At 39.8% G+C, this 17107-nt stretch overlaps 1 protein-coding gene across 1 annotated transcript in view; it reads left to right on the top strand.

Moving 5' to 3' along the window:
• PLA2G4A (phospholipase A2 group IVA) overlaps positions 1 to 17107 on the top strand; it is a 174333-nt gene that overhangs the window by 24016 nt on the left and 133210 nt on the right. The window contains exon 2 of the mRNA XM_027565600.1: positions 9359 to 9461. Coding sequence (XP_027421401.1) covers positions 9429 to 9461 — 33 coding nt within the window. The 5' untranslated portion in view covers positions 9359 to 9428. The remainder of the gene's footprint in view (positions 1 to 9358; positions 9462 to 17107) is intronic.

Here is a 17107-nt window from a genome sequence, read left to right on the forward strand (position 1 = left end):
TTCATAGAGCCAAATATATCTCGGAATTTGGGAGAAAGCATCAGTTTCATAACTAATACTAACAAATGACAAGTTTGTATACTTATGACTTCCTAGGTACTGTGCATAATTATTGACATACATACCTTCAATTCATCCTCCCATTGCCTCTGTGAGGTGTGGGAACCATTTCTCCCATGTTACAGATAAAGAAACTACTATAATTGTGTGGAGGCTCCACAAACTGCAGTCATATAGGACAGTAAACTTAGTCAATATTGTGTGTGTTCTGAATACTCTATCCGCTGTCTGCTCCCCACCTCTGTCCCTCTCATCAGGTCTCTTTAGTCCCTAAGACACAACAGTCTTGAAATTAGACCAATTAATAGGCCCTACCAGAGTACATCATGAGAAACGCTGGACTGGAAGAAACACAAGCTGGAATCAAGATTGCCGGGAGAAGTATCAGTAACCTCAGATATGCAGATGACACCACCCTTATGGCAGAAAGAGAAGAGGAACTAAAAAGCCTCTTGATGAAAGTGAAAGAGGAGAGTGAAAAAGTTGGCTTAAAACTCAACGTTCAGAAAACGAAGTTCATGGCATCCAATCCCATCACTTCATGGGAAATATATGGGGAAACAGTGGAAACAGTGTCAGACTTTATTTTTGGGGGCTCCAAAATCACTGCAGATGGTGACTGCAGCCATGAAATTAAAAGACGCTTACTCCTTGGAAGGAAAGTTATGACCAACCTAGATAGCATATTCAAAAGCAGAGACATTACTTTGCCAACAAAGGTCTGTCTAGTCAAGGCTATGGTTTTTCCAGTGGTCATGTATGGATGTGAGAGTTGGACTGTGAAGAAGGCTGAGCGCTGAAGAATTGATGCTTTTGAACTGTGGTGTTGGAGAAGACTCTTGAGAGTCCCTTGGACTGCAAGGAGATCCAACCAGTCCATTCTGAAGGAGATCAGCCCTGGGATTTCTTTGGAAGGAATGATGCTAAAGCTGAAACTCCAGCACTTTGGCCACCTCATGCGAAGAGTTGACTCATTGGAAAAGACTCTGATGCTGGGAGGGATTGGGGTCAGGAGGAGAATGGGACGACAGAGGATGAGATGGCTAGATGGCATCACTGACTCAATGGACTTGAGTCTGAGTGAACTCCGGGAGTTGGTGATGGACAGGGAGGCCTGGTGTGCTGCAATTCATGGGGTCGCAAAGAGTCGGACACGACTGAGCGACTGAACTGAACTGAACCATGGTCTTTAAGTGTTCACATGAAAGGAAAAGTCACATGTCTCTCACTTTAAATAAAACACTAGAAATAAGGTTAAGCTTAGTGAGGAAGGCATGTTGAAAGTTGAGATGGGCCAGAAACTAGGCCTCCTGTGCCAGAGTTAGCTCAAGTTGTGAAATGCACAGGAAAAGTCCTTGAGGAAATTAAAAATGCTACTCTAGTGAGCACATGAATGGTAAGAAAGCAAAACAGCCTTACTGCTGAAGAAAGCAAAACAGCCTTACTGCTGATATGGAGAAAGTTTCAGTGATCTGGATGAAAGATCCAATTAACTACAAAATTTAATTCAACCAAAGCCTAATGGTGAGCAGGGCTCTAATTCTCTTCAGTTTTATGAGGATTGAGAGAGGTGAGGACACTGCAGAAGAAAAGTTTGAATCTAACAGAGCTTGGTTCTTGAGGTTTCAGTAAGGAAGACATGTGCAAGGTGAGGCAGGAAGTACTCAAGTAGAAGCTACAGTAAATTATCCAAAGGATCTAGCTAAGATAATCACTGAAGGTGGCTAAACAATGGATTTTCAGTGGAGATGAAACGACCTTCTATTGGAAGAAGATGCTATTTAGGACTTCAATAGCTAGAGAGGAGAAGTCATTGACTGGCTTTAAAGTTTCAAAGGATAGGCTGATTTTACAGTTAGGGACTAAATGCATCTGGTGATTTTAAGTTGAAGCCAATGCTCATTTACCATTCCAAAAAGCCTAGGGCCCTTCAGAATCTACTCTGCTGTGCTCTATAAATGGAACAACAAAGCCTGGATGACAACATATCTGTTTACAACATGATTTATTGGATATTTTAAGCCTACTATTGAGACCTACTTCTCGAAACAAAGGCCTTTCAAAATATTACTACTGTTCATTGGCAATGCAGTTATTACCCAAGAGGTCAGATAGAGATGAAATTAATGTTGTTTTCATGCCTCTTGACACAACATCCGTTTGACTCAAGTCTTGTTCTTTAAGAAGTAAATTTTATATGGCAGTTGCTGCCTCTGATTGGTCTGGGCAAAGTCAACTGAAAACCTTATTAAGGATTCTCCATTCTGGATGCCGTGAAGAACATTTGTGATTCATGGAAAGAGGTCGCAATATCAACATTCACAGAAGTTTATAAGAAGTTGATTCCAACCCTCAAGGATGACTTTAAGGGGTTCAAGATTTCAGTGGAGTAAATAACTGTGGTGGAAATGCTGAGAGAACTAGAACTACAACCAGAAGGGAGCCTGAAGATGTGACTGAATTGCTACAGTCTGATTGATAAAACTCGAAAGGATGAGGAGTTGCTTCTTATGGATGAGCAAAGTGTTTTCTTAAGGTTGAATCTATTCCTTGTGAGGATGCTGTGAAGACTGTTGAAATGACAGTAAAACAATTAAGATATTACATAAACTTAGTTGATAAAGCAGTAGCAAGGTTTGAGAGGACTGACTCCAATTTTGAAAGAAGTCCTCCTCTGGGTAAAATGCTCTCCAATGACATTGCATGCTACAGAGAACTTTTGCTTTGAGGAAGAATTAATTGATGCAGCAAACTCCACTGTTGTCTCATTCTAAGTAACTGCTACACACACACAGGAAATTGCCATAGTCAGCCCAGCCTTCAGAAACCACCGTCCTGGTCAGTCCGCAGCCATCAACATTGAGGTGGGACTCTCCACCAGCAAAAGACTATGACTCACTAAAGGCAAACTATTCAATATCACAGTAATCAAAGTATGTGCCCCAACCACTAGTGCTGAAGAAGCTGAAGTTGAATGATTCTATGATAACCCACAAGACCTTCTAGAGCAAACACAGAAAAAGATGTCCTTCTAGCTCAGTTGGTAAAGAATCCACCTGCAATGCAGGAGACCCTGGTTCGATTCCTGGTTTGGGAGTATCCACTGGAGAAGGGATAGGCTACCCACTCCAGTATTCTTGGGCTTCCCTTGTGGCTTAGCTGGGAAAGAATCCACCTGCAATGTGGGAGACCTGGGTTTGATCCCTGGATTGGGAAGATACCCTGGAGAAGGGAAAGACTACCCACTCCAGTATTCTGGCCTGGAAAATTCCATGAACTGTATAGTCCACAGGGTCACAAAGAGTTGGACACGACTAAGTGACTTTCACTCTCATCATAGGGGACTGGAATGCAAAAGTAGGAATTCAAGATATACCTGGAGTAACAGGCAAGTTTGGCCTTGGCGTACAAAATGAGTCAGGGTAAAAGCTAACAGAGTTCTGCCAAGAGAATGCACTGGTCATAGCAAACACCCTCTTCCAACAATACAAGAGACAACTCTACACGTGGCCATCACCAGCTGGTCAATACCGAAGCCAGATTTTATTATATTCTTTTCAGACAAAGATGGAGAAGCTCTATACAGTCAGCAAAAACAAGACCAGGAGCTGACTGTGGCTCAGGTCATGAATTCCTTATTGCCGAATTCAGACTTAAATTGAAGAAAGTAGGGAAAACCACTAGACCATTCAGGTGTGATCTAAATCATATCCCTTATGATTATACAGTGGAAGTGACAAATAGATTCAAGGGATTATATCTGACAGAGTGCCTGAAGAACTATGGACAAAGGTTCGTGACATTGTACAGGAGGCAGGGATCAAGACCATCCCCAAGAAAAAGTAATGCAAAAAGGCAAAATGATTGTCTGAGGAGGCCTTACAAATAGCTGAGAAAAGGAGAGAAGCTAAAGGCAAAGGAGAAAAGGAAAGATATGTCCATCTGAATGCAGAGTTTAAGAATAGCAAGGAAAGATAAGAAAGCCTTCCTCAGCAATCAATGTAAAGAAATAGAGGAAAACAACAGAATGGGAAAGACTGGAGATCTCATCAAGAAAATTAGAGATACCAAGGGAACATTTTATGCAAAGACGGGCACAATAAAGGACAGAAATGTTATAGACCTAACAGAACAGAAAAAATTAAGAAGAGGTGACAAGAATACACAGAAGAACTATACAAAAAAGACCTTAATGACAAAGATAGCCATGATGCTGTGATCACTCACCTAGAGCCAGACATCCTGGAACGCAGAGTCAAGTGGGCCTTAGGAAGCATCACTATGAACAAAGCTAGTGGAGGTGATAGAATTCCACCTGAGCTATTTCAAATCCTCAGTGATGATGTTGTAAAAGTGTTGCACTCAATATGCCAGCAAATTAGGAAAACTCAGCAGCGGCCACAGGACTGGGAGAGGTCAGTTTTCATTCCAATCCCAAAGAAAGGCAATGCCAAAGAATGCTCAATCTACCGCACATTGTACTCGTCTCACACATTAGCAAAATAATGTTCAAAATTCTCCAAGCCAGGTGTCAATAGTACATGAAGAGAGAACTTCCAGATGTTCAAGCTGATTTTAGAAAAGCTAGAGGAACCAAAGATCAAATTGCCAACATCCACTGGATCATAGAAAATGCAAGAGAATTCCAGAAAAAATCTACTTCTGCTTCACTGACTATGCTACAGCTTTTGATCGTGTGGATCACAACAAACTGTGGAAAATTCTTTAAGAGAGGGAAATACCAGACCTCTTTACCTGCCTCCTGAGAAACTTGTATGCAAGTCAAGAAGCAACTGTTAGAACCAGACACAGAACAACAGACTGGTTCCAAATTGGGAAAGGAGTATGTCAAGGCTGTATATTGTCACCCTGTTTATTCAACTTACATGCAGAGTACCTCATGTGAAACGCTGGGCTGGATGAAGCACTAGTTGGAATCAAGATTGCCAGGAGAAATATCAATAAACTCAAATATGCAGATGATAAGACCCTAATGGCAGAAAGAGAAAAGGAACTGAAGAGCCTGTTGATGAAGGGGAAAGAGGAAAGTAAGAAAGCTGACTTAAAACTCAGCATTCAAAAAACTAAGATCTTGGCATCTGGTCCCATCACTTCATGGCAAATAGATGGGGAAACAATGGCAACAGTGAGAGACTTTATTTTCTTGGGCTCTAAAATCACTGCAGATGGTGACTGAAACCATGAAATTAAAAGATGTTAGCTCCTTGGAAGAAAAGCTATGACCAAGCTAGACAGCATATTAAAAAGCAGAGACATTACTTTGCCAACAAAGGTCCATCTAGTCAAAGCTATGGTTTTTCCAGTAGTCATGTATGGATGAGAGCTGGACTGTAAAGAAGGCTGAGTGCCAAATAATTGATGCTTTTGAACTGTGGTGTTGGAGAAGACTGAGAGTCCCTTGGACTGCAAGGAGATCAAACCAGTCAATCCTAAAGGAAATCAGTCCTGAATATTCACTGGAAGGACTGATACTGAAGCTGAACCTCCAATACTTTGGCCCCCTGATGTGAAGAACTGGCTTGTTAGAAAATACCCTGATGCTGGGACTGATTGAAGGCAGGAGGAGGAGGGGATGACACAGGCTGAGATGGTTGGATGTCATCATCGACTTGGTGGACATGAGTTTGAGCAATTTCCGGAGTTGGTGAAGGACAGGGAAGCCTTGTGTGCTGCAGTCCATGATGTCGCAAAGAGTCTGACATGACCGAGCAACTAAACTGAATTGAAAGGCTGAGATGCTAGTGAGCAATAAAGTATTTTAAATTAAGGTTTGTACATTGTTCTTTAGACACAATGCTACTGCAGACTTAATAGACTACATTACAGTTTAAATATAACTTTAATATGCACTGGGAAACCAAAGCATTTTTGTGCTTAGTTTTATTGAAATATTCCCTTTGTTGCGGTGGTCTGGAACCAAACCTGCAATATCTCTGAAGTGTGTCCATGATTGGGCTTCCCTGGTGCTAAGACAGTAAAGAATCCACCTGCAATGCAGGAGACATGGGTTTGATCCCTGGGTCAGGAAGTTTCCCTGGAGAAGTAAATGGCTATGCACTCCAGTATTCTTGCCTGAAGGATTCCAGGGACAGGGGAGCCTGGAGGGCTACAGTCCATGGGGTTCCCAAAGAGTCGGACACGACTGAGTGACTAACACCTTCAGTTCACCTTCACATGTCCGTGATAATCCCTTGTTTTCCTGTTTCCCATAATTCTAGGCAGGGAAAAATGTTAGTCAGTCCTGTGTCTGACTTTGCGATCCCATGAACTGTGGCCTGCCAAACTTGTCTGTCCATGAAATTCTCCGGGCAATAATACTGGAGTGGGTTACCATTTCCATCTCCAGGGGATCTTCCCCACCCAGGGACTGAACCTGGGTCTCCTGCATGGTGCAGATTCTTTACTGCCTGAACCGCCAGAGAAGCCAATAGGTGGGGAAAGAGAATGACAAAACCTTCTAGTCTGTGGGTTTTGGTTTTTTTTTTTTTTTCCACCTTCCCAAGGGCAGTCCATCTCTCCTGCCAACATGACTAACAGGGTTTTGGATAGACCACACACTATGAAGCATTCACTGAAAGCCAACAGTTACATCGCACAGGCAAGTGTGTGTTGAAAAGTGTATCTGCATTTCCCCCTCATTAGTGTTCAGGAAGTATCTAATTACAGGGAAGGGAGGGAGGTAAAAGAATAAAAGAAACTATGAGCTTCATATTTGTTGCTTCAGACTTAAAAGACTGTACACTCACCAAGATTGGTTATTCAGCTTAATTAGTAAAAACAACCCTCCCCCCAACCCTTCTCCAAACAGCTGTTTTATGAGCATTCATGACAGTGGTTATGCAAACTGGTTGCAATAATGTTTCCAGGCTGTGCTAGTTGCAAGGGGTGGTGGTGGGGGGTGGCACTTTCTCAGTGTTTAATGTGGCTAGGTGGACAGAAATGCTGTATTCCACAGAAACTGAAGATATCTATTGCTACTATTAACAGTGTAGGGAAGTAAAAGGATGAATGGGTGCCTATTTGTAACTGGAACTGAAAATGTCATCTCTGTCTGGCAATAATAACCAATGATTTTTTTCGGAAGAAACTGAACCTTACCCAACAGTTTTCCCATATGACTGATGTTGCTTCTTTAAGTTTGGAATGAAAATTGTATGTATAAATTGCACCTATTCACATATAGTGGACTTTTAAGATATATTTTTTATTTTGAAATAATCTAAGTTAAGAAACAGCAGAAAAAAAAAAACCAGCAAAAATTTCCATTTCCATATATTCATTACCCAGATTTCCCCAATATAATATCTTATATCGTTCAGTTGCTAAGTCCTGTCCGACTCTTTATGACCCCGTGGACTGTAGCACACTGGGCTTCCCTGTCCTTCACCGTCTCCCACAGTTTGCTCAAACTCATGTCCATTGAGTCAGTGATGCCATCCAACCATCTCATCCTCTGTTGTCCCCTTCTCCTCCTGCTTTCAATCTTTCCCAGCATCAGGGTCTTTTCCAATGAGTCAGCTCTTCACATCAGGTGGCCAAAGTATTGAAGCTTCAGCTTCAGCATCAGTCCTTCCAATGAATATTCAGGGTTTATTTTCTTTAGGATTGACTGGTTTGATCTCCTTGCTGATCAATGGACTCTAAAGAGTCTTCCCCAGCACCATAATTTGAAAGCATCAGTTCTTCGGTGCTCAGTCTTCTTTATGGTTGACTCTACGTCTGTACACGACTACTGGAAAATCCATAGACCTGGGCAGTTAGCTATTGTATGCATGTTGCCTATTTTTGGCTTTAATATGGAGAGAGCCTCTATCTAGGTCCTGATGCAGGATACAGTAATGACAGAAGTGGTGAAGAGTTAGGTGGTAAGCACAGGGGTTATGAATGGAGTTGCTAGAAATGGAAAGAGGAAATAAAGTTGCTGAAACCAAACTTTGGGCACCAGCAACAAATTTCCTGTAAACATTTTGAGTACTAGTCTCACTCCTTCTGGGATTTCACTTGTTCCGATTTTTTTCTTTTAAAATTAGAGATGGATATTTAACATCCTTTTACATTAAGAATAGTTAGGAATGAAAAAGAGGGGCATCAAAAGAGAGTACCAGTACTATTCTGTGAATTTCCTTCATACATAAACCTGAAATTATGTAATATTTGTCCATCCATCCACCCATCTATCCAACAAATATTATCCTCAACCTACTATATTTTAGGCACAGCACTAGGCAATAGGGATGGATAACTCTATAAACAAGATAAATATGGTCACCGACTTTACGCGTCTTTAGTTCTCTCAGAAAAGGCAGACACTGTGTAAGTGGAATCAAAGACTTGAAAAAGAAGTACAAGGTACAAATGAAACCGGGAACAGGCAAACCAAACCTATTCTGAACATCATGAAAGTCTTCTCAGTGGAGACGACATTTAAGCTGAGTCCTGGAGGGTGGGTGAGCTCTATCTAGGTGAATAGCTGTTGCTTCCATGGCCTTGCATGATCTGCTCCTCCCCGTACGTCCAAACTCACCATGAGCCACTTTTACTCTTGCTCACCATTCACCAGCCAGTGTTTTCTCGCAGTTCCTCAAACGGCCTGCCTGGAACTCTAAATTCTAAATTCATGCCTCCTCACCCTCTATAGTTGCTCCTTTACTGAGATCAAGTTCCCAGTTATTCTGTAGTTTCACTTGCTTGTTTCCATCATTTTGTCCAGCACTATTTTTAATCACTTAAAATTTCATTTAACTGCTTTCAAATTAAACTGGTACGTTAGAATGAACGAATCATTTCTTTAAAATAATCAGCATTAAAAGTTGAAATTTAACATGAATGTGTTTTTAAAACTTAACACATAGCTAAAATGAAAAGCATTCCTTTTTTAAAATTGTGAATGTCTGTAGTACTGATCCAATTAAGAAAATAAATGATAGCATGTGGCTTTTTGATTATAAATAGTACAAAAATAATTTTAATTTTCCACAATTTCCATAAATTTCTCATGAAGTACTTGGCAAATGCAAAAAAAAAATAATCCTGGAGTTTCCTAATAATTACTCACAGAATAAATTTGAACAAATATGGAAAGTAAGCAGTAATAGCAGAATATGTTTATCCTTTTTAAGTGATGTGTGTATACCCACACGTATAAACAATTTGGGAGCTCAATCCGCACAAGTCCCCTTGGGTAGAATTTACTTCCTAAGAGTCACATCTATCATCATTTAAATCTTGTAAATGCATCTAAGAAAAGGCTTAACAATAAGGACTGTTTATTTTGTAGGTTTTAAAGAAGCTAGAGTGCCAAAGAAGACTTTTGAAGTGTGAAGAGATTTCTCGTGATTGAAACCAACATGTCATTTATAGATCCTTATCAACACATTATAGTAAGTCATTTACTGCTTATATATTCTTCTGGGAGGGGGTCAGACATACTTTTGTGCATGAGTATCGGTGATGTTGCTTGTTAAGTGTCAGTTACAAATTGGCATTTGCCATGGGCACTTGCCATCTACCTACCTTTACAAGTATTAAATCATGTGCTTCTGCTGAGACCTTCAACTACCCCCTGAAAGGAGTTCAAGGTAGAGAGTATAAATGAAGCAGGTAGTGAGTATAAATGTGCTGGAGGTGGGGAGCGGGGGTGGGGAACTGGCAGAATAGGTCTTTAGATAGATATTTTCAGGAGCCCATTTTATGAGCCTGATTCTTACATCTTCCATGTCTAGAAAAGCATTAAAATCCTTCATGGTGACAACTGCTCCTTGTGACTAACAACACCTTCAAAAGACTAGTAGAAACCTTCTGGAAAATATGTGCTTGATTGCATGTACTCACCCTTCACCGAAATCACATATATACTGACCTCTTTGGAGCAGATTCTTAGAGCTATCTGAGGTTCTGTCTCCTGCATTGCAATCCTCATTTTGCCCCAAATAAAACTTAACTTGCAGCTTTCTTTTAAGTCGACAAAAATATAAAAATCTATGAAAAGTCTAACATTTTTAGATGAAAATTATGTAAACTTACTGTGGTTCAAATAAGGTAGAATCTGTAATAAAACTAACTCATCTCTTCTTTTTATCACTGTAAGTTTCCAGAAAAAAGGGATTTGGAAGGGAAAATGCCAAAACATCTGAAATAGTATTGAATGTTCATGAAACAATAAAAAGTGTAGTTCAGTTCAGTTCAGTTCAGTTGCTCGGTCGTGTCCGACTCTGCGACCCCATGAACCACAGCACACCAGGCCTCCCTGTCCATCACCAACTCCCAGAGTCCACCCAAACCCATGTCCATTGAGTCAGTGATGCCATCCAACCATCTCATCCTCTGTCATCCCTTTCTCCTCCTGCCTTCAATCCTTCTGAGCATCAAGGTCTTTTCCAATGAGTCAGCTCTTCACATCAGGTGGCCAAAGTATTGGAGTTTCAGCTTCAACATCAGTCCTTCCAATGAACACCCAGGACTGATCTCCTTTAGAATGGACTGGTTGGATCTCCTTGCAGTCCAAGGGACTCTCAAGAGTCTTCTCCAACACCACAGTTCAAAAGCATCAATTCTTCGGCGCTCAGCTTTCTTTATAGTCCAACTCTCACATCCATATGTGACCACTGGAAAAAACCATAGCCTTGACTAGATGGACTTTTGTCGGCAAAGTAATGTCTCTGCTTTTTAATATGCTGTCTAGGTTGGTCATAACTTTTTTTCCAAGGAGTAAGCATCTTTTAATTTCATGGCTGCAATCACCATCTACAGTGATTTTGGAGCCCAGAAAAATAAAGTCAGACACTGTGTAGTTCTCACTTAGCAAATGTCAACCTGCACTCTTCATATGAAATGACAGAGAGAGAAAATAATTATTGCATTAAGGACTATACTTTGGTATGCATTTTCAAGGTAATTAATTTTGTAAACTGTCCTTTAGTTAGATATATTGTGTGTGCTCAATCTCTCAGTCATGTCTGACTCTTTGTGACCCTATGCACTATAGCCCACCAGGCTCCTCTGTCCATGGGATTTTCCAGGCAAGAGTAATGGAGTGAGTTGCCATTTCCTATTCCAGGAGGTCTTCCCAACCCAGGGATTGAACCTACACCTCCCATATCTCCTACATTGGCAGGCAGATTTTTTACCACCAGCACCACCTGGGAAGCCCAAGATATATTTAAACAAAGTCTTTTATGGTTGGGTAATTTTAGTAAAATGTTGAGTATTTCAGATTTTAGGGTGGAACTTTCCAAATTCCATTAGAAGTGTACTCTCTCTTCTGATCATAGAAGCAGAGGAGAAAACATTTTCTTTGCTAAGTTTAGCACTTGAGATCCAATTAGATTTACATGGACTAGAAATAGTTTTTATGGATATTAAGGAATAATACAAAGCCTCATTTCTATTTAAATTGAACCGCTCTTCTCTTACCCAAAGCCTCACAAGCTGCCATCCTCTCTCTCCCTGCTTGGATAGCAAGGATTACTATACTGTAACTTTTTGTAGTTCTTTCTTCCATTCACAACTTGAATCATTGAAAACTGTATTCAGCTTTTCTACTTCACAAAAGGGTCTCATCACTAAGGACCTCTTTGCTGCTGAATTAAATAGATTCTTCAAGTACCCCTCACTCCCATCTCTGCTAGTCATTCTCTTCTTCTTAAAACTCCTGAAAAGGTTTTATTTTTTTGCAAGCTTCTTTTAATGTTTGATTTTTTTTAAAGAACTGAAACATATAATATATAAAGTGCATAAATTTTAATTGTTCAGCTTGATGGATTTTTGCACATGTATTTCACCCATGAAACCATCATCCAGATAAAGGTATGCATTATAAGTACCCTGAAAGAGTTGCTCATGTCCCTTCCAGTCCGTAAGCTCCACAAAACTAACCAGCTATTTGTCTTTTATTACCAAAGATCAGTTTTCCTATTCTTGACCCTCATTAGATGCCTGCATTCCACTCTTTGTCTGTGAGATTCATTCATGCTGTTGTGAGTAGCAGAATTCCACACTTTTACATTGCCATGTAGTATCTCATTATTTGAATCCTGTGCTCATGTGTGCCAAGTCTATTCATTCGTGTCTGACTCTTTGCAACCCTGTGAATGGTAACTCACTAGGCTTATCAGTCCATGGGGATTCTCCAGGCAAGAATACTGGAGTGGGTTGCCATGCCCTCCTTCAGGGGATCTTCCTGACCCAGGGATCGAACTTATGTCTCTTAAGTCTCCTGCATTGGCAGGTGGGTTCTTTACCACTAGCGCCACCTGGGAAGCCCTGAATACAGTATACTGCAAACTACTTATCTAGTCCACTGATTACCGTCGTGCCCTCACTAAATGGCAATGGTACCTTTGCTAATCGGGCAATGTATGATTTGGTTTCTTTTCAGTTCTATTGGTGTTTGTTTGCTCCAATATCAATCTACTTTAATGTCTGTGGCTTTGAAATGGTAGTGTAAATCCTCCAACCTTTTCTTCTTTGAGATTCCTTGTCTTTTTTTAGGCTTCTGCATTTCCATATAAGTTTTGAAATCACTCTGTCAACTCACGTACACACACACACACAAATGCTTGGATTTTTATTAGAACTGAAATTATTTTGTAGGTAATTTAGGGGAGAGATGACATGATAATAATATTGAATCTTCCAATCTATTTACAATGCATGAAGCGTTAGTCTCTCAGTCATGTCCAACTCTGTGCGACATTATGGACTGTAGCCCACCAGGCTCTTCTGTCTGTGGTATTTTCCAGGCAAGAATATTGGAGTGGGTTGCCATTCCCTTTTCCAGGGGGTCTTCCAGATCCAGGGATCGAACTTGGGTCTCCTGCATTGCAGGCAGGTTCTTTACTGTCTGAGCCACTAGGGGAGCCCTCAATGCATGAAACTAACGTTAAACTAATGTTCAACTAGAAACTAAAATACCAATGTTGCATTTATATGGAAACAGTTTTTGCAGATGCAGTGAACTTACTAAATTTCTTTATTAATTCTAATAGTTTGTAGGTTCTTTTAGATTTTTAACTTGTACATTCCTGCTATCGATGAATAACTCATTTTATTTCTTCCTTTTTAATTTTTAATATTCATTTATTTTTCCACTTTACTGATTGTAGACCATCTATTTTAGGTATAGCTTACAAGTTTTAAAATATTTTATTTTCATAATTGTTCAATTAAAAGAATTTTCTAAATTTTATTATGATTTATTTTTTGACACATAGATTAAACATTTATTTCTTAATTTTCAAACATTTGGTAATTTTTTTGTTTCTCTTTGTCATTAATTTATAATCTCATTCCTTTCTGTTCAGAGAATATACTCTATAATTTTTGCTGTTTCAGTTTTTACATGAGATGCTCTCGCACATTGTCTATTCTGGTAAAGGTTCCATATACAACAATGTGTTTCATATTCAACTTTTGCTTTATGAATTTTTAAGATATATTATTAATGCATATAAGTTTTGAATTGTATATATCTCTGTTTAATTGATATTTTATCATTTAATAGGTCTTTTAATCTCATTATTAGAGACTGAATTTTTACTTTGTCTTTTATTAAAATAATCCCTTTTAGTTTCTTTGATAAGTGCATCCTTTCACTTTCAATTTACATTTTCCTTATATTTAATGTGTAGTTCTTGTAAAAAGCATATAATCAAGGTTTAATTTGAGATAATCTTTGTTTTCTGAAACAATATCCTACATTCCTTCCACCATTATGGTTTTTTGTAGATGAATTTAAACAATGAAGGTAAGTTCTTTTTAACTGGTTTTTCATAATGATGACATTTCTATATTTTTTGTGCAAATTAGTTTTTTTCCTCACTCTACCATCTCAAGATATATGGATAATTTCTGTAACTCAGAGAATGCAATCAAAGTGTTGACATGAACACTTTGGCACTTGAAACTGAGAAGAAAGATAAGGTTAAAGTGTATAACCCTGAGCTTGGGACGAAGACCAATTATAATTCTAAATCTTAACATTTGGACATTGACTGACTCCAAATGTATTTTAATTTTTTTTTCTGAGCACTTACCATCATTTATTTTATTTTTTAATTTTTATTTTTTTGGTTGCAGCTTGTAGGATCTTAGTTCCCAGACCAGGAATTGAGCCTAGGCCCTTGGCAATGAGAGTGTGGAGTTCTAAACACTGAACTGCCAGGGAATTTCCTTTATCATAACTTATTGAATGCCCATTGTGTTCTAGTCCCGGTCAGTAGGCACTGGGAATCAAAATAATCCCTGAATCGAGCTTATAGTGCTATATTAGTGCTCAGTCAATTCAATTCAGTTCAGTTGCTCAGCCGTGTCCAACTCTTTGTGACCCCATGAATTGCAGCAAGCCAGGCCTCCCTGTCCATCACCAACTCCCGGAGTTCACTCAAACTCAGGTCCATCGAGTCGGTGATGCCATCCAGCCATCTCATCCTCTGTCGTCCCCTTCTCCTCCTGTTCCCAATCCCTCCCAGCATCAGAGTCTTTTCCAATGAGTCAACTCTTTGCATGAGGTGGCCAAAGTACTGGAGTTTCAGCTTTAGCATCATTCCTTCCAAAGAACACCCAGGACCGATCTCCTTTAGAATGGACTGCTTGGATCTCCTTGAAGTCTAAGGGACTCTCAAGAGTCTTCTCTAACACCATAGTTCAAAAGCATCAATTCTTCAGCTCTCAGCTTTCTTCACAGTCCAACTCTCACTTCCATACATGACCACTGGAAAAACCATAGCCTTGACTAGATGGACCTTTGTTGGCAAAGTAATGTCTCTGCTTTTCAATATGCTGTCTAGGTTGATCATAACTTTCCTTCCAAGGAGTGAGCATCTTTTAATTTCATGGCTGCGATCACCATCTGCCGTGATTTTGGAGCCCAAAACTCAGTCACTTAGTCGTGTCCAAATTGAGCTTATATCTGGCAGACAAACAATCTATAATAATCGTAATGACTCTGATAGGAGATGATGAAGATTACTCTGGGGATATACAACGTGAATAACTAATAACAGGAATCTTCTGGAATTCCCTGAGAAAGTGACATGTAAGCGCAGACCTGAAGGTTAGGAAAAGAGTGAGAAAATGACTGGATTGGAAAGGGCATGTGTGAAGTAAGTAGTCTGGAGGTAAGAAAGTACATGCCATTAGGAATAGAAAGAAGTTAGGTATGGTTGGAGGATAATACGTTTTGAAAAACATTATTTCAAATGACCTTCGCTTTTCTACCTCATTTGACCATTCACCTCATCAACGCCTGTGCAGTCCCACAGGTCTCATGGCAGTTGACCGTATTACCTGGCCATTTAGTTTCTCTTTTTTTTTAAACAAGGGATAAAATATTTAAAATCAAACTGTATCTGAATATTTTAAGGCTCATTTCCGTCATCTTTCCTTGCAGATTTTGTTAACTATAGCCAAATATGTAGGTCATAATAATTCTCTCTCTCTCTCTCACTCAGTTGTGTCTCTTTGTGACTCTGTGGACTGTAGCCCACCAGGCTCCTCTGTCCATGGAATTCTCCAGGCAAGCATACTGGAGTGGGTTGCCATTCCCTTCTCCAGGGGATCTTCCTGACCTAGGGATCGAACCCAGGTCTCCCATATTGCAGGTGTATTTTTTGCTGTTGGAGCCACCAGGGAAGCCCAATAATTACCTATATGGCACCCTAATGTGATGAAATGTGCCAAAGCCACACACCTGTATCACATTTTTCTTGACCTTCCCCAGCATCAGAATTGGACACTCCATCAACATTCCAAGGTATAGCCCTTTTCTTTTTAAAAAACTTTGTATTGTATATTGGAATATAGCCAGTTATATAACAATATTATGATAGTTTCAGGTGGACAGCAAAGGGACACAGCCATACATACACATGCATCCATTCTCCGCTCAAACTCCCCTCCCATCCAAGCTGCCACATAACATGAGCAGAGTTCCCTGTGATTGTATAGCCCTTTTCAATACAGAGGATCCTAAGAGCTTTCTGGTATTATTCATGCTTGTTTTTGTTATGTGTTTAAAAAAACAAACAACTATGCACGTGTGTGTCTATGTGTAAATTGCTTTTGTGACAAAATGTCCTGCTTTAGTTTTCACAGAAAGATACTTTTCACAATATATAGGTGAGTGCACTCAACACAGAACAATTTTATTAAAAAGGAAAGATGTGGAAAGCTAAGCCAACTTACTCGTAGTGAAGGGTGCCAGATGGGCCAACGCAGTTTCAGCTGCCTCAAGGCAGTGAAGATTGGATTCATCTTCACCATACCTGTGATGCAGGGACATGTTGGAGAATCCTGTGGGCTGATACAGCAAGTTCTCGTTTCCATTGGTGCCAACTTTTAAGAATGGAGGAGAAAGTGGAGTAACACATCTATGGCAGAATGCAATGTCCACAGGTCTAATAAAATATTTATTAAAAAAAATTCCATCTTTTTACTCTGAAGGGATGAGTCACTTCACTGGAGTGAAAAAAATCCAGAGCTCTTCCCACCACCTATTAGCAATGGAGGGCCAGGGCCCCACATCCACGGAAATCTGAGGTTGTGTCCACACTGAGGTCAACCACCTGGGTATTCGAGCCTGACTGCCTGCTAAAATACAGGGACCTTTGAAAAAGGTCATTGTAGGATGACTGGAAATGTTACCAAAAAAGTACAAAGCTATTATTCTAGATTATTATGGTAACATGGGGGGTGGGGGAAACCACTGAGTAGGTCATCAAAGAACTACTGTTTTAGTGGCAATTCCAGACTTCAGTTACGTGCTCTTGAGCACTTAAGCTTTTAGCTGCTTCGCATGCAGTATGAATAGTACCTGTATGTCTGTTCCACAGGGCTTTATAAATAATAAATTGTTATGTACATAAGTATTCTTTACAGACTTAATGAGGTAAGATATTTCCAGGGGGCAGCAAGAGGTGAGATACTGCTGCTGGGAAATCAGAAATATAAAGGTGAAAAAATCATTACAGAAATACCAGAACAGCGCACAAGGAACAAGGAGGTTTATGGCAAGAGCATATTTTTGGTG

The sequence above is a fragment of the Bos indicus x Bos taurus genome, chromosome 16 (assembly GCF_003369695.1).
Source record: "Bos indicus x Bos taurus breed Angus x Brahman F1 hybrid chromosome 16, Bos_hybrid_MaternalHap_v2.0, whole genome shotgun sequence".
Taxonomy (NCBI): Eukaryota; Metazoa; Chordata; class Mammalia; order Artiodactyla; family Bovidae; genus Bos; species Bos indicus x Bos taurus.